Genomic DNA, 18626 nt, shown 5'->3' on the forward strand with positions numbered 1-18626 from the left:
CACAACAGCGTACAAAATGTGGTGGACAGAGTGACTCTCAGTCAGCAAGTTGGAGGGCGGGACCCACCAAAGAGTGACCCAACAACAATCAAAACCCAATTAAAACCAGAGAGCCAACATGAACAGCATAAAGGGCATCCCAAGAACATCAAATTCAGGATATCAAGGAGACTGCACCACTGAACCCCACAGGTTTCCTACCATAGAAGATCATACCATGAAGACAGGGAGTCAAAGCACATCAGTCTAAGAAACAGAAGCAAACAAGAGGAGTCTCCCAAAAAATGGGAATACAAAGAAATACCCTCCCCCCATTTGAAAGGAATGGAGGAATCCCCAGAAAGAGTGCTAAATGAAATAGAGGCAAGTAAACAGTCAAACACTGAGGTCAAAATAATGGTTATAAGAAAGCTCATTGAGCCCAGTGAGAACTACAAAAGACTATAGGGAAGTTATAAGAACTTAGTGTAAACTACATCAGTATGAAAAAGGACATAGAAACTATCAATAAGGGCCAGGACAAAATGAATACAACTTCTGAATTGAAGAACACGGTAGAAGGAATTAAAATCAGGTTAGATGAAGCAGAGGATCAAATAAGTGAGCTGGAGGACAAGGTAGAAAAAAATTCCCAGACAGCAATAAAATGAAAAAACTCAGAATGAAGAGGGTTTAAGCAAGCTGAGGTAATATCCATATAATAGGGGTACCACCAAGAGAAGAAGAGGAGCAATGTCGGGGGGCTTTAACGCAGCCCCCCGGTCTGCCACAGATGAAGAAAAAGACTACCAAGACATGTTCTGCTTGGGGAGGAAAGGTGGCCCTTCTCTCAAAGGGGAAGGGCCCAGAGCCTCTCTCTCCAGGGGCTTTTATTAGGTTCATTCGCATAGGAATACAGATAAAGCTCATCAATCATTGTCAGCCAGTAAGGGTTAAGCAATACAAGATTTACAGAGAACTTTGAGGGCTTATTCTGAGTTACAGCCAATTAGTTAGAGGGCCATAAAACTTTAGGCGCCAGACTCATCTCAGGTCTGGACCCTTATCTTTTAAACTGAGGGTACAAATTAAGTAGGTTTCACAGGAATGTATGTATTTTTCTTAGGCCTGATTCCCCAGGGAATCCGCCCCTCCCAGCACAGGACTGCACTGCCCTCTGTTATTGTTTCAGGCTTAAGTCAGGCAAGGGAAGTAAGGCAGCCAAGAGATTAGGAGACTTCTTGCAGACAGAATGAGGACTCAGGCTCTTTCAAAGCCGAGGGGCGAGGGTCCATCACCCCCTTTTGCCACAGCCCCCCCGAGTCCTTCCCTGCGACCTTATCCCTGGTGACCATGCCTGTCTTAGGTTGATCCTCCCTTGAGGATTCTTACCCATCATTGGCTAACTGGCCAAGCTCAGGGCCAAACAGGGTGAAGTGGGCAGAGGTGGCACACCTGCCAGGGAGATAAGCTTTGTCTCCTTAGTGGCTTATGGTCCCAATTCTGACTCAGCCTTAATCATGGGGGGTTACAGCCTCTGAAACCAGGCAGGGAGGTTCCCAACAGAGCAAGGCATAAAAAACCTGTTTGAAAAAATAATGACAGAAAACTTCCCTAAGTTGATGAGATAAAAAGTCACACAAGTCCAGGAAGCACAGAGGGTCCCAGTCAAGATGAATTCAAAGAGGCCCACTCCAAGGCACATCATAATAAAAGTGGCAAAATTTAAAGACAAAGAATGTTAAAAGCAGCAAAGGAGAAACAGCTAGTAACATACAAGGGAGCCTTGATAAGGCTATCCACTGATTATTCAACAGAACACTGATTATTCAACCCACAACACCATAAAAGTCCTAGAGAAAAACATAGGTAGTAAAATTTCAGATATCCACACAGCCATATCTTCACTGATACATCCTCTAAGAGGGCAAGGGAAATAAAGGAAAGAATAAACAAATGGGACTACATCAAATTAAAAAGCTTTTGCATTACTAAGCAAAATATTATAAAAATGAAAGGGGAATCAACCATATAAGATAACATATTTGCCAATGATACCTCGGACAAGGGTTTGATCTCCAAAATATATAAAAAAACTCATATGACTCAATGCCAGGAAGAACAAACAATCCAATTAAAAAGTGGGCAAAGGACCTGAATGGACACTTCTCCAAGGAGGACATACACATGGCCCATAGACATATGAAAGGAAGCTCAACATCACTAGCCATCAGAGAGATGCAAATTAAAACCACAAAGATACCACCTCACACTGGTCAGAATGGCCTTAATTAACAAATCAACAGACAGCAAGTGCTGATGAGGATGCAGAGAAAAGGATGCAGGGCACCCTAGTGTCCTGTTGGTGGGAATGCAACCTGGTGCAGCCACTGGGGAAAACAGTATGGAGTTTCCTCAAAAAACTAAAATTGGAGCTACTTTTTGACCCAGCGATTCCTCTGCTGAGATTATACCCTAAGAATCCCGAAACACCAATTCAAAAGAACCTGTGCACTCCCTTGTTCACAGCAGCATTATTTACAGGCCTGGTTCCCCAGGCCTGTAAATGCAAACAACTGTAATTGAACAATAATAAAATAATTTAAAAATAAAAAATAAATAAAAATTTTAAAAAGACTTGATATTTGGTAACATACAGTTTATGTGGTGGGAACAAAATACTTTGTAGTCTGGGATAGAGGAAGGTAGACTAAAATGTTTACCAGTTAGCTTGTTTTACAGTGGAACTGAGTAGAAGGAATCAAATAAAAGGCAAATTGTGATCTGCTGAGAAGTCTGCTACAGTACCCAAGTGCTGCAAATAGCTTAAGTGCCCATCAGTAAATGAGTAGATCAAAAAACTGGTACATTTACACAATGGAATGTCATGCAGCAGAAAGAAAAAAAGGAACCCCTACTTTTGCGAAAACATGGATGGAACTGGAGAGTGTTACACTAAGTGAAATAAGTCATGCAGTGAAAGACAAATACCATATGATCTCACCTATAAGTAGAACCTAATCAACAATACAAACAAATGAGCAAGATAGAACTAGAGGCATGGAAACAAGGAACAAACTGACAGTGACCAGAGGAGAGGGGAGAGGTGGATAAGAGAGAAAAGAAGGGGAAGGGTCTAGTTAAAAAACAAGTATAAATGATCCATGGACGTGGACAACAGGGTGGGGATTGACTCTGGTAGTGGGGGATGGGAGAGTAGGTGGGGCAGGGGAGAGCAATGGGGAAAATTGGGACAACTGCAATAGAACAATAATAAAAAAATAAAAACATTAAAAATTAAAAAAACAAAAAAGTTCATAAGCATGATCAAGTGGGATTTATTCCAGGAATACAAGCTTGGTACAACATTTGCAAGTCAATAAATGTGATTCATCACATAAACAAAATGAAGGATAAAAACCACACGATCATCTCAATAGATGCAGAAAAAGCATTTGATAAAATCCAGCACCCATTTATAATCAAAACTCTCAGCAAAGTGGGATTAGAGGGAACATACCTGAACATAATAAAGGCCATATATGACAAACCCACTGCCAGCGTCATGCTCAATGGGCAAAACATTTATTTTAAATAAATTACATAATTGTAATAGCAAGTACAACTGGGAAAAACAGATCTGGGAGTTAAGACTACTGTATTTCCTAGTAATTCCACTGCTGGGATTATACCCTAAGAACCCTGAAACACCAATCCAAAAGAACCTATAGCACCCCAATGTTCATAGCAGCACAATTTACAATAGCCAAGTACTGGAAGCAACCTAAGTGCCCATCAGCTAATGAGTAGATCAAAAAACTATGGTACATTTACACAATGGAATACTGTGCAGCAGAGAGAAAGAAGGAGCTCCTACCCTTTGCAACAGCATGGATGGAACTGGAGAGCATTATGCTGAATGAAATAAGCTGGGTGGTGAGGGACAAATACCATATGATCTCACCTTTAACTGGAACATAATCAACAAAAGAAAACAAACAAAATATAAACAGAGGCACTGAAATTAAGAACAATCTGACAGTAACCAGAGGGGAGGATAATGGGGGGAAGGGTTTTTAGGAACAACTATAAAGGACACATGGGCAAAACCAAGGGTGGGGGTGGAAGCAAGGGAGGGAGGTGGGTTTCACTGGGGTGGGGAGGCAGTGGTGGTGGGGTAAATGCAAACAACTGTAATTGAACAATAATAAAATAATTTAAAAATAAAAAATAAATAAAAATTTTAAAAAGACTTGATATTTGGTAACATACAGTTTATGTGGTGGGAACAAAATACTTTGTAGTCTGGGATAGAGGAAGGTAGACTAAAATGTTTACCAGTTAGCTTGTTTTACAGTGGAACTAAGTAGAAGGAATCAAATAAAAGGCAAATTGTGATCTGCTGAGAAGTCTGCTACAGTACTCAATTACCTTTGTAAGGTTTTAGGATGGGGCAGGTTGCCTGACTCAAAATGGGAAAAGCTATATCAAAGCTATTCTGAAATTCAAGGAAACCAAATGAATATTACCCACAAAAATTGACAGGATTTAGAGAATCTAAATGAGGAGTTTCAGTATTTTAGGAAGCACAGTGGGAAAATGATACCTGGTATGCATAACCTGGTAAACTGTTTTAATTGTGTATTTCTTGGCTTAGGAAATCAAAACTGTTGTACAGATCAAGATCATAGTTCTTTAATTTAATGACAGTTATTTTTAGCAAAGAAAGAAAATTTAGCATTCTCCTGGTTTTACTGGGGTTAATTTTTGTATTTTATACCTTTTGTAATTATATACTTTTTAGATTTTCTTTTTCTGTTTTTTATAAGATATTTTGGTGTACAAGAATGATGTTATATTACATTTTGTTGGGGTTAATAGCATTTAATTCTAGATTTAAATAATCTTTTTCACCAGGATTTTTAAGAAAATAATCTGTTAATCTCATATATGCGCCTTTCATCGGGTTTCAGTCAACATAAACTGCTCAGATGATTTATAATTTCTACACATATTTTCAAACTGATAAAATTTGTCTCTTTCACTCTATTATGTATAGATACTATGGTTGGGTCAATGGATAAAATACTCTTTCATAATATAGTGTACCTCTATTCCAGAATGTTGACTGGATTCACCCTGTTACCTGTATTCTTCCTGATTTTCAAATAAGGATTTTTGTTGTTGTTGTTCCTTCCCTCATTTCAGAAAAAAAGAAGATCAGTAAAATATCTCTTGCTGTCATTAACCGGAGAAACATTTTCGGAGAGAACCTACTGTATAAGGCTGCTCTGCACAATGATACTCATCTTATTCATTATTGTATTGAAAAAGGAGGAAATGTTAACCAACCAAGTTATGCTGGTAAGTTGGGGTTACCACCCACAGTTATCTTGAAAGTGATTTGTAGTTTTAGAAGAGACATGCCATTGAAAGTATGGCAAACTGGGCCTAAGGCAAGTCTCAAACAGAAAGCTTCCAGGTAATTTTTCTACAAGGTAGCTCTTCACCATCATCTCCCAGGGAAATGTAAGAGGCAGAGGGAGCAAAAGAAGAGCATTATATTTCACCTTCAGTGGTTCAGTGCCTGCCTGTGGGCTCTGTGCAATGGCATTACACAGAAGAATGGGGTTCCTGAGGCTGGCTTGCTTCCTTTGCCCTGGGCACCTCAACTTTGAGTGGAAGAGAAATGAGGTCAAAAGCTGAAAGAAGTTAATGATACATTGAACTTGGGGGAAACTGATGATAAAACGGTAGATATACAGAAGTAGCAGTGGCCAGGGAAATGGAGAGAAGAGAATATGAGGTGGAGAGGGTTGGGTAAAGAACTCAGAAAGAAGAGTCTCCCTGGTATCTCTGGTACAATTTTCTTTGTGGGGAGAACCTGACATGTTCTCCTGGAGATGAATGATTCTTTAAAAGGATTTAAGTAACTATGCTACACTGAGCCAGCCTGGATAGGACTTTTTGTGTCCATACTTTTACTATTGTGTCTAGACTTCCTCAGTTTATGAAACAGTGTAAAAAGTCTTATGGTGTGCCAAGATCAATACCACAGTCCGTGGACAAGCAGATGATTACTAGTGCATCCTCAATACTTAACATTAGCAAGGTCTGGGTTTCTCCTGTAATCAGGTTTTAACAGGTTGTAATTCCCAGCCTTATACCCAGATCAACCACCATCTTCCTATTACCCTCAATCTTTGCTCCTTATTTGCTAGATAAAGCACTTGTTCCCGTGATTTTGAGAAATATGTGGTTCTTTCTGTTAGTGTCTATCTACTCCTTATATTCAGGAGTAGCTCTACATGCAGCTAACTGGACTTTGTGGATTTCCCAAGCATCTCTTGACCTGTGTCTTTTCATTAACCCCCCACCCTTTTTTCTATGCCATTGTTAACATGCTTGCTGGCTGTTCCCTGCTTGTGTTCAGCCAGTTAATGTACACCTTTTCCTCACAGGTACTTCTGTGACCTTCATGAAGTTTTTATCCTTCCCATATTCTCCAGGCTTTTTGAACTCTTATTTATTTTTTTAAGTTTATAAATAATTCTTTAAAAAAACATTTTCTATTGTATTTTTTTCATTGCCATTTACACTCCCCCCACCCCCCAGCCGCCCACGCCGTGAACTCTCTTGTTTTCTACTTTCCTTCTCTCTTTGCATCTTAGTTCTGATCATTATACTTCTGGCTACTACCTACCACAGATTGCAGAGGGCAGTGTTTCCAAACGGCTGTCTACAAACCATTTCCATCAGTCACCTGCAATGCTTTGTTTAGACTGCAACCTTTACTTCCGCCCCTAAAACACACACACACACACACACACACACATACTTGATAAAAATCTATTGGTTAAAACCTGGAAGTCTTCATTTTTAACAAGTTCCTCAGGTGATTTTTATTCTCGTTAAAGCTCAAGAACTACTGGCAATAGGTGTGTGACCTCCATATAACATGTCAGTTTAATGTTATGAACTTTCCCAGGGTGCCTCCTATATGCCAGCTGCTGGGAAAACAAATATAAATAATATCTATTAGAAAGCCTTCAATATATTTTGTGATACAATATAAAAAAAGCCTAAGTGCCTTTTGAGAAATTACAAAATATACAATAACAAACCAATGGTCTTTTCATACATACATTTACATTTTATGTCCTCATATATTTTAATATTTTTGGTTTCAAAAATCAATTGGAATAATTTTTTTGCCTATCAAAAGCAATAGGTGTTCCTTGGTGACGACCAGGAGGTAGGCTGAAGAAACTCTTAATACCCATCATAGATCTCAAAGCTTCTTTGCTAAAACCCTGTCAGACAAATGCTTTGAGCATTATTTTTCATAGAACTCTGATTCCTGTGCCTATGACACATTAGAACTGAGAAGAAAGTTTGGCATGGACCAGAATGTTGATAATAGTAAGAAGTTTAAGCCAACATCAAGGCAAGTGAAAGATAAAAACCAAAAATAAGAGGCAAAATTGTTGAGGACTATAGTTGGGAAGAAGTGCACTTCATACCTCTGTAGGTGTTAGCAGTTGCTGCATGAAAACATAAAACTAACATTATGATCTTGAATCTTTATTAAGCATGTATTAAATTATAGTCTCCATTTTATGCTCCTGCCTCCTTTGTCAAATGTTAATTGACCATAAAGACTTGGGTTTATTTCTGGGCTCTCTGTTCTGTTCCATTGGTCTATGTGCCTGTTTTTATGCCAGTTCCAGGCTGTTTTGATTACCGTGGCCTTGTAATACAGTTTGATATCAGGTATTGTGATCCCTCCTGCTTTGTTCTTCTTTATCAAAATTGCTGCAGCTATTCGGGGTCGTTTATGGTTCCATATAAATTTCTGAAATGTTTGTTCTGTATCTGTGAAATATGTCATAGGTACTTTAATAGGGATTGCATTGAATCTATAAATCGCTTTGGGTAGTATAGCCATTTTGATGATGTTAATTCTTCCTATCCATGAGCGTGGTACATGCTTCCATTTATTTGTGTCTTCCTTAATATCTTTCTTCAATGTTGTATAGTTTTCTGAGTACAGGTCTTGTACCTCCTTGGTTAGGTTTATTCCTAGGTACTTTATTTTTCTTGTTGCTATATCAAATGGGATTTTTTTCCTGATTTCTGTTTCTGCTATTTCATTATTGGTATACAGGAATGCCTTTGATTTCTGAGTATTGACTAACAAATGTTGGAGAGGATGTGGAGAAAAGGGAACCCTAGTGCACTGTTGGTGGGAATGCAGACTGGTGAGGCCACTGTGGAAAACAGTATGGAATTTCCTCAGAAAACTAAAAATGGAACTGCCCTTTGACCCAGCAGTTCCGCTGCTGGGATTGTACCCTAAGGACCCTGAAACACCAATCCAAAAGAACCTATAGCACCCCAATGTTCATAGCAGCACAATTTGCAATAGCCAAGTACTGGAAACAACCTAAGTGCCCATCAGCAAATGAGTGGATCAAAAACTCTGGTACATTTACACAATGGAATTCTATGCAGCAGAGAGAAAGAAGGAGCTCCTACCCTTTGCAACAGCATGGATGGAACTGGAGAGCATTATGCTGAATGAAATAAGCCAGGCGGTGAGGGACAAATACCATATGATCTCACCTTTAACTGGAACATAATCAATAAAAGAAAAAAGCAAACAAAATATAACCAGAGACATTGAAATTAAGAACAATCTAACAATAGCCAGAGGGGAGGGGATAGTGGGGAGAGGGGTTTTCAGGAACTACTATAAAGGACACAAGGACAAAATCAAGGGGGAGGGTAGAGGTGGGGGAGGGAGGTGAGATTGGCTGGAGTGGGGTGGAGGGATGGGGAGAAAATGCAGACAATTGTAACTGAGTAACAATAAAAAATAAATTAATTAATTAAAAAAAATTATATTCTCTTTATAGTAAATTCATAACCCTATAAAGTTTTAAAGAGATTTCCTCCAAAATGGTTAAATATTTGAAAAGAAAAACAATGTTACTTAAGGATCTTCCAACCTGCAGGTTCGGGAGTTAATAAAAGATCTGTTGTGAATTATACTCTACCTTTATTTTAGAGGCATGGAATCACAGAAGGAATAACCCTAGGGAAAGGGAAATTCTTGGTTACATTTGATTTCTTTCTGTAATATGTACCTCTATAGTCTACAGTGGCCCTCTCTGCAGAATAAAGGTCCTTCTGGGTTTATTGATGCTGAGAATTTCTTTCAACCCTGAGACAGCTCATCTATCACTGGATCATTCTTGCTTAGGTCTTACTTAAAGTAGTATTCTCTCTCTCTCTTTTTTAATCATCACCCAAGGATATGTTTATTGATTTTGTCTTTTTAGAGAGAGAGGAACATCAATGTGAGAAACATTGATTGGCTGCCATCTCAAGTGCTCCGACTGGGTATTGAACCTGCAACTTGGGTATGTGCCCTGACCAGGGACCGAACCTGCATACCTTTGGTGTGCAGGATGATGCTCCAAGCAATTGAGCCACCCGGCCAGGGCAGCAGTAACATTCATTTTTAGCTACCCCTTCCCCACAGGCTCCATCATTTACTCTGAATTACTCACATGCACCTTGTCTTCTTGGGGAATTTTTTGTAGTAAATTTAAAAGAGGAGGTTGGGTTTTCCTTGGAAACCAAACTACTGTTTTACATTTATCTTATCTTTTAGTCAATCTGGGCTCAGGGAAAACAAACTGATCTTTTGTTACGGTTATTTTCTCATTCCTATAGCAGCCATTTGTCCCCTTAGGAAATATCAATTTTTACTGTAGTTTAAGGAAACCTACATGAAGAAAGGAGGTTTCTAAAAGGAAGATCATCTGCATTCCAAAGTTAATAACTTTTGGATTTCTGATACTTCATTTTTCATCCAAACAGACTTGACCTATGGCAGATAATCAAATTAACCAGTGGACACATCAATAAGCAAATTTCCAGTGATCCGCAGGTCTCAATACTCAAATACCCATGAGTTCACATTTTTATCAGAGACGCTACTTTGAGGAAGATAGTTTTTTATTATTAAAAAAAACAGGTAGTTCTTAAATGGATATATTCCAAAAGTTCACATGTAAGCTGTTTATTTAAATATTTTTATGAAATTGTGAAAATTTTCAAACATAAAGAAAAGTTGAAAGAATTGTACAGTAAACATCCATATACCTAATACCTAGATTCTACATATTTGTTTTTATCACATACTTAGTGTAAAGGAAAAACACTCATGTGTTTTTCTTCTTCTCACACTCACAGTACTTCCGACACCAGATGTATGGGTTTCCAACCCATTAAGCAGTTCTCTGACACCAACTGAGTATCTGCAGTTCAGTTCAGTTCTGACGCTAACCCACATTAGCACAGACCCTACAGATTAAGGGCTCAGTTCCACAAAACTGCCTCCCATTTAAATGCCAAATAGTAAGACCCCAGGTTACCCACAACTTCTGTTCAACTTCTGTGCCTATGGAATATGGGGTATGCTACCTTCCCAGCAAATAGATGTGTCCACCAGCTTGGAAAAGCTCTCCAAACCCCATACTTTTGGGAATTTTGTGGAGGCTTCATCATGTAGGCAAGATCAGTTATGAAATTCACTTCCAGCTGCTCTCTTCTCTCCAAAGAATTAGGGTGGGAGGGAGAGCTGAAAGTTCCAAGTTTCTAATCATAGTTTGGGCTTCTGGTGACCAGCTCCCATCTAGGAGTCTGCCAAAAGTTGCCTCATTAGAACAAAAGACACTTCCATCACCCAGGAAATTCCGAGGGGCTTAGGAGCTCTGTGTCAGATGCTCCTGCTACTCAGGAAATTACAAAGGTCTTGGGAGTTCTATATCCAGAACTGGGATCAGAGGCTAAATACTAGAACAAAATAATCTCCTAGTATCCCTGCTTACAGGGGTTTTAAGAGCTCCGTGTCAGAAACCACGAGGTAAAAACCATTATATAGTTCATATTTTTTTATACCTATCCATCTATAAATCTCTGTTCATCCATCAGTCCATGTGTATGTTGATATATTTCAAAGAAAGTTACAGAGATAAATATATTTTACCACTAAATACCTCAGTATAAATGCCATTAACTAGAGTTCAGTAGTTTTTTTCTTTGAGGTAAAAGGTTCATACAGTAAAATGGCAATTCTTAAATGTGCCATTTGATGAATTTTGACATACACATTCACCTGTGTAACCCAAACCTTGATTAAGAGATAGAATATTACCAAAAGTCTACAAAAGTCCATCATACCTTTTCCCAATTATTCCCCACACCCACTCTCTAGAAGCCACTACTGTTCTGATATTATTCACCCCAGATTAGTTTTGCATCTTTAATATTTAGTAAAAAGCATGATGTTAGCTGTAGGCTTTTATAACTGCTCCTTATATTGAGGAATCCATTTCCAATTTGCTGAGGGTTTTTATGAGGAATAGATGCTTGATCATGATATATTATTCTTTTTTATATTGCTGGATTCAATTTGCTAACAATACTATGTTAAAGATATTTTGTATCAATGTTGATAAGTAATATTGGTCTATAATTTTCTTGTAATGTCTTTGGTTTTGGTATCAAAGTTTCGCAGACCTCACAAAATGAGTTAAGTAGTATTCTCCCTTCTAGTTTGTGTAAGATTGAGGTAGTTTTGTTCCTTAAATGTTTGACAGAATTTAAGAGTAAAACTATCTGGGCTTGTAGTTTTCTTTATGGGAAGATTCTGATAATAAATTAAAATTCTTTAATAGGTGTGGGCTATTCAGTTTTCTGTTTCAGTTTAGGTAAGTTGTATTTTTAAACAAATTTGTCCTCATCTAAGTTATAGGATTTATTTATGAAGTTATTTATAGTAGTCTCCTGTAATCCTTTTAAAATCTGAAAAACTTTAGGAACACTTATATTTTATTCCTTATACTTTCATTTATCTTTCATTATCTTCCTTCCTCCCTTCCTTCCTTCCTTCCTTTTTCTCTTTTTCTTCCATTCTTCCCAAGCTAGAGGATTATCAGTTTTTTCTCTATGATCTGTTTTGTATTTCATTTCTACTTTTTTTCTGACTTCTACTTATTTTTGGTTTTCTTTGTTCTTTTTCTAGTTTCTTAAGGTTGAAAATGAGGTCACAAATTTTTGTACCTTTTTCCTACTGTAAGCATTTAAATTTTCCTCTAAATACTGTTTTTGCTGCATCCTACAGATTTTGATATATTGAATTTTCATTATCATTCAGTTTGAAATATTTTTCATTTCTTGTATGATTACTTCTTTGGCCCCAGGATTATATTAGAAGTTGTTTAATTTTTAAATATTTGAGGATTGTCCAGATACCTTTCTGTTATTGATTTCTAATTTAATCCCATTATAGTCAAAGGATACACTTTCTATGAATTTCATCCTTTTACACTTATTGAGAATTGGGTTATTGTCTAGTATATGGTTTTTCTTGATGAGTAACCCTATTCACTTGAATGTTTGTTCTTCAGTTGTATGTGATGTTCCGTAAATGTCAGTAAGATGAAGGTGGCTGGCAATGTTCAGAACATCCTGTCTTTACTAATGTCTTGCCTAGTTGACCTATCATTTCCTGAGGGGGGTATTAAAATGTTCATAACTGTGATTGCAGACTTGTCTATTTATCCCTATAATTCTGTCTAATTTCACTTCTAATATTTTGAATCTCTGTTATTAGGAATATACATAGTTATAATTGTCATGTCTTCTGATAAAATGACCATTTAATCTTTGTGAAATATCTCTCTTTATATCTGGTAATGCATACACTTTGTCTTCAAATTTACTTTATATATTAATATATATGTTATAGTCTTATGTTTCTTGTCTATTTGCTGTGTCTTTTTTTAATCTTTTATTTTGAACATGTGTCTTTATATTTAAAATATATTTCTTATGTCTTGCTATTTTATCCATTCTGACAATCTCTGCCTTTCATAATTTTATTTTTATTTTTATTTTTTCCTTACCCAAGGACATGGTTATTGATTTTCAAGAGAGGGGAAGGGAAGGAGAGGGAGGGGGAGAGAAACATTGATGTGAGAGAGAAACATTGATTGGTTGCCTCTCATATGCACCCTGACCAGGGACCAAACCCACAGCCCAGGCATGTACCTTGATGGGGAATCAAACCCATGACCTTTTGGTTTACAGGATGACACCCAGCCAACTGAGCTACACCAGTCAGGGCAATCTCTGCCTTTTAATTAGGGAGACTAGTCAAGTTTCACATAATATAAACAGTCAAATTTAGGATTACCATTTTACTAATTGTTCCTTGTGAGCTTCATCTGTTTGGTGGTTTGTTTTTTTTTTTGTTTCCTTGTCTGTGTTATTTTGTAGTGGATAGTGTAGGGATTACAATATACATCTTTAATGTTTAACAGTCTTTTTAAAATTAATATTGTAATACTTCATATAAAATGTATGAACGTTGAACATATTTCCTTTATCCTTTGTACGTTAGCTGTCACATATATTTATGTACATTATAAACCCCAAAATATAATGTTATAATTATGGGCCAATTGTACTTATCAGTTGCTTTAAATAGCCAGGTACATTTTAAGGAAATATATAGGAAGAACCTCTATTAACTATATATTTACCATTTTTGGTGCTCTTTATTTTTTCCTCTAAGCTTTCTACTTAATACTAAAAGAGAAAACTCCTCCTATAATATTTTATGGCTACTGTTCTTGACTGGGGTGATTTTGCCTCTCAGGGGACATTTGGCAGGTTCCTGGAAACATTTTTGGCTGTTAGAACTGGGAAGGGGGGTTGATTGATACTGGCATTTGATAAAATGCTCAGAACAATAAAAATTATCCAGCCCAAAATGTTAGTGCAGAAATGAAGAAAACCCTCGTTTATGGAGAAGTTTCTGAAAAGAGTGAAATATACTTTTAACATGGCTGCTTTTAGGTTTTCTTACATCAATCATATGATTAATTGGAATTTTAAAAATATCTATAACTTATACCATTGTCTGTACCTAACAGAAAAAAAGAATATTTATCTGGATGACTTGTTTTCTTGGAGCAGTTTGTGGATTGTTTGTTGAACTGTAAACAGTTTTTTGCGAGTAAGGAGAAAGAACTCATTCTGTGTAGTCCTGTCAGTTGGATTACTTTAATGGAAGTACTTTGAGTTAGAAATAAAGCTATTTTCCCCCTCTTCTCTGCAGAAAAGTAGCCTGCAACCAACATTCTTTATGAGCTGTAATGACGCCCCTTACAGCTTTTTTATTTGAAGAAAGCAGGAATGGTTTTAAACATTTTACTTCTTTTCATATTTTTCTACAACAGAGTTGGAGGTAGAAATTTGATTTGTCTGTCAGATTCATTGAATTCACCAAATAATACAGGTTGTTTTCATGGTAAGATCATCTTGTGTTATATAAACATAACATTTTTTTTTAAAAGAAACAGCTTAGAATTTGAGTTTTTATTTTAAGGCTAAGCACAAAACATTATTAAGATGCCAAATGTAAACAAATACCATTTCCTTTTTGTATAATAGGTTGGACAGCACTTCATGAAGCGAGTGTAAGAGGATTTTATGAGATAGCGAGTGAACTAGTAAAAGGTGGAGCAGATGTAAATATCAAAGGAATGTACCAGATCACTCCCCTACATGATGCTGTGATGAATGGACATTATAAGGTACTGTGATGCTTTTGTTTGCAGATCAAATACCATATTCTGCAAGTATTAAAATCTCTGGGACCAAACAATAGGAAAATAGACAGGAATTCAGTTTCAGTTCATTCTGCTAATCAATACTCAGAATTTATACTAAAATTTTACTGTGTGATTTTTTTGTGCCTAATATGGATGTTGACATTTTACATGTAACTCTTAATAACTATAGAGCATTTTTTATTTATACATGGTATTTTTTAAAACTTGTACTTTTTAAAAGCCCTTTTTGTATGGTGCTTTATAGACTTTAAGGGAATATCTCCTGTAAAGTATTACACAATGATGACCAATCCTGATAAGAGACACAGGTTTATGGAGTCTAGTCATTTTCATAGTCAGTATAAGATAGCCTTCCAGGCTTAATGATCAACCAGTACACACTAACACAGATATACCATGGTTATATATCAAAATACTATAATTCCATGAGTTGATTAGTAGTAACTGCAATTATAATAATTCTAATTGAGATTATGAATTCCAGCACACAGAGTTTATCTCAGAAATCATATATACTGTGAGCTTCCTAGACATTTTTTGGTTCAGACACTACATTACAGGACTGAGACACTTGCTGAAAATATCTTCTTTATTTCAGTATTGGGAGTTCCCTCAGGGTTCAGAACTCCTAGGGTAGGAAAGAGGGCTAATCACTTGGGCTCAGGAAGATCTGTTCTGTATATTTTCAGAACAAACGCCTGACACAGGTAGAATTGTGGAAGGCTGCTGGGAGCTGTGGGCATAGAAAGATAGGGCATATTCCTTCCTAGTGTGGAACAGTACTTTAGGAGACTTTAGGTAGTTTTGCTTTTTTGATAATGTATCACCTGCTAGTAACTGATCATTACTGCACATTATGTAGAGGGCTGGAAAGAGGGCATTCTTCCTGGGACCTAATTTAATTCCCAGAAGAATGCAGGTTTAGACAGGCAATGGTATATGCTCTCTCTCTGTCCTTTATTTACCCCTTTACACCTGGGCTCCAGCAGTGAAAACTTAAAGCCAGAGCACTTCTCCCCTGTCCTCTTGCCAGGACTGACCCTTCCTGGACAAGAACCTTTTCTCCCTTTGGTCAGTGTGAGCACTTCACTGTTTCTTCTTTTCTTTCTCAGTTCATCCTTTGCTTCACCTGCTAATGTGTCTCCAACTAATTTCCACCTCATAGGTAGAACTGGCTGCCTTCCTCTAGTCTTTAAAGATATGTAACCTTCTCTTGTTGCCTCAGTGAAGTGGAAGGGACCAGACCCAGGACTTACTACTTACCACTCTCCCTTTTTGCCATCTTCTGTGTTCCTATGACTCATGTGCTCCTGGCACTATGGCATATCCTGACTGATGGCTAGAGAAAAGAGAATGACAAGGAGTAGAAGTCTAGAGAACTGTCTAGAGAAGTCTAGAGAATTAAAAGCTAAAACCCAGTGGAATAGGGTGAAGTCATAGTCTGTCTTCTTCCTGCCCTCCCCTTTAATTTACCGAGTGGGAGCCAACAAGTTACTTCACCCAGTCCAAGAGCAATTTATAAAACTCCAGGCTAGTTCTGGACTGATTTAAGAACCAAAGCCTTGAGAATCTAAGTGGGACAGGACATGGTTTTGGAGGATAGAGTAGGAATGGTGGGAGCATCAGTTGAGGATCTAGGCTTCCCTCAAGGAATCTCCTAGGTCAGGCAAAGATGATCAGAAAAATAGGCTAGGCCCTGGGTGTTGGATTGCTCCTGTATCTTAGACGTCAGAGGACTAAAAATGTCAGATACAGAATCCCTGGGAGCCTGATTCTGGACTCAGAACCCATAGAGTGTGAACTTCTTAAATTCCAGAGTTAAAGGAACTTGAGTATATTATTGTACAGACATTGACTGTGTATTGGAAAGGTAATAAAAGATAGGAGATACTAAAAGATAATAAATATGTTTTTTTTAAAGTGAAAAAGCCATTAAAAACACATATTGTATGATTTCATTTATTTAAAACATCCATAAATAGACCAAACCTATAGAGATGAAGATTAAGAATGGAGGTAGAGGGTAGGGAAAGAAAAGTGACAGATCAAGGTTCCAGGGTTCTTTTAAGGGGAATAACAATGTTCCAAAATAAGGTTGTGGTTATGTTTATACAACCCTCTTAACATACTAAAAACATTTCATTGTATTCTTTAAATGAATTGAGTAGTGTGTGAATTCTCTATCAATAAAACTTAAAAATACATTTTTTAAAATGTGGAAAAGGTAGAATTTGAGAATTATAGATGATCATCTCAGTGTGGTTCCTTAGAAGAATTTGGAACAAGTTATTTAACAGATGGTAGGAGACATTTAGACAAGAATGTAGTGGTCTTTGAAAATCTCTGGCATCATTAAGAACAACGTATATCAGACAAACCTTGATTCCTCTATTATTAGGCTTACTTTGTTAGTAGGTAAAGAGAATGGTATGGCGAGTCGATGTAAGCTGTCTTGATTTTAACAAAGCTTTTATTTCATGAAGTGCCCTAAGGTATATAAGTGTAAGAGTTTGGTTGACAGTGTTACTGGGATCCACATATATTGAAAAAATATTCCTGAGACATGATGATTATTCATTCCAAGTGTGTCTGGAGAGAGCTCTCTTATAAAGTTTGATGATATATTCTATTACACCATAAAGAGTCAAACCACCTCTACAGAGTGGAACATAGATTGTGTTTTGTTGTTTGGAGTATTTTTAAGAAATCCCGGATATCATACCATTTTACCCATAAATATTTGAGTCTGCATCTCTAATGGAGAAGGACTTTTTTTTCACACCCACAATATTACTTCACTTAATAAGAATTAACAATTTCTTAATACCATTTAATGTCCAGTTTATATTTAAATTTTCCAGGTTATACAAACAATGTGTTTTTATGGAAACATTTTGTTTGCATCAGGATCTTACAAGGTCCACATATTACATGTAACTATTGTATCTCTTAAGTATGTTTTAATCTATCTATGACAGAATTTTCTAATTCTGATTTGGCTAATTTTATCTTTCTGGTGTTCTATAGCTTGTTTTTTTCCCTATATTTTCTTTCTTTTTTTTTTGAAATTTTAATTTAACATTATGATATTTTTTTCTGTTACCATTTAGTCTCCTTACACCCACTTCCCCTGGCAACCACCACACTTGTCCATGTCCATGAGTCCTTTCTCCTTTTTGCTCAATCCCTCCACCTGCTAACTTCCTCCCCACTAGCTGTCCTCTGCTCTCCATCTAGGAGTCTGTCTCTGTTTTGCTTGTTAGTTCAGTTTGTCCATTAGATTGCACAAATGAGTGAAATCATATGGCATTTATATTTTTCTGACTGGCTTATTTCACTTAGCATAATGTTCTCCAGGTCCTCTTGCAAAGGGTAAAATTTTCTTCTTTTATACAGCCGAGTGGTATTGCATTTTGTAAATGACCCATAGTTTTTTATCCACTCATCTGTTGACAGACACTTAGGCTGCTTCCATATCCTGGCAATTGTAAATAATGCTGCAGTGAACGTAGGGGTGCTTATATTCTTTTGAATTAATGTTTTGGGTACCTTTGGGTATATTGCCAGGAGTGGGATTGCTGAATCAAAAGGTGGATCCATTTTTAATTTTTTTAGGTATCTCATTGCTGCTTTCCACAGTGGCTGCACCAGTCTGCATTCCCACCAACAGTGCAAAAGAGTTCCCTCTTCCTCCACATTCTCACCAGCACTAGTTATTTATTTATTGATGACAGCCATTCTGACCCGTGTGAGATGGTATCTCATTGTGGTTTTAAATTTGCATTTCTCTTATGATTAGTGATGTTGAACATCTTTTTATATGTCTATTGGCCATCCGTATGTCCTCCCTGGAGAAGTGTCTATTTAGGTCCTTTGCCCATTTTCTAATTGGGTTGTTTGTTTGTTTGTGTTTTGGTGTTGAGTTTTGTAAGT

General features: G+C 37.0%; 1 protein-coding gene across 1 annotated transcript in view; it reads left to right on the forward strand.

Annotated features, from left to right (window-relative positions):
- ANKRD31 (ankyrin repeat domain 31) overlaps positions 1-18626 on the forward strand; it is a 121167-nt gene that overhangs the window by 46318 nt on the left and 56223 nt on the right. Inside the window, 2 exon segments of the mRNA XM_045197850.2 lie at positions 5188-5343; positions 14512-14654. Coding sequence (XP_045053785.2) covers positions 5188-5343; positions 14512-14654 — 299 coding nt within the window.

This window comes from Desmodus rotundus, chromosome 1, assembly GCF_022682495.2.
Source record: "Desmodus rotundus isolate HL8 chromosome 1, HLdesRot8A.1, whole genome shotgun sequence".
Classification (NCBI taxonomy): Eukaryota; Metazoa; Chordata; class Mammalia; order Chiroptera; family Phyllostomidae; genus Desmodus; species Desmodus rotundus.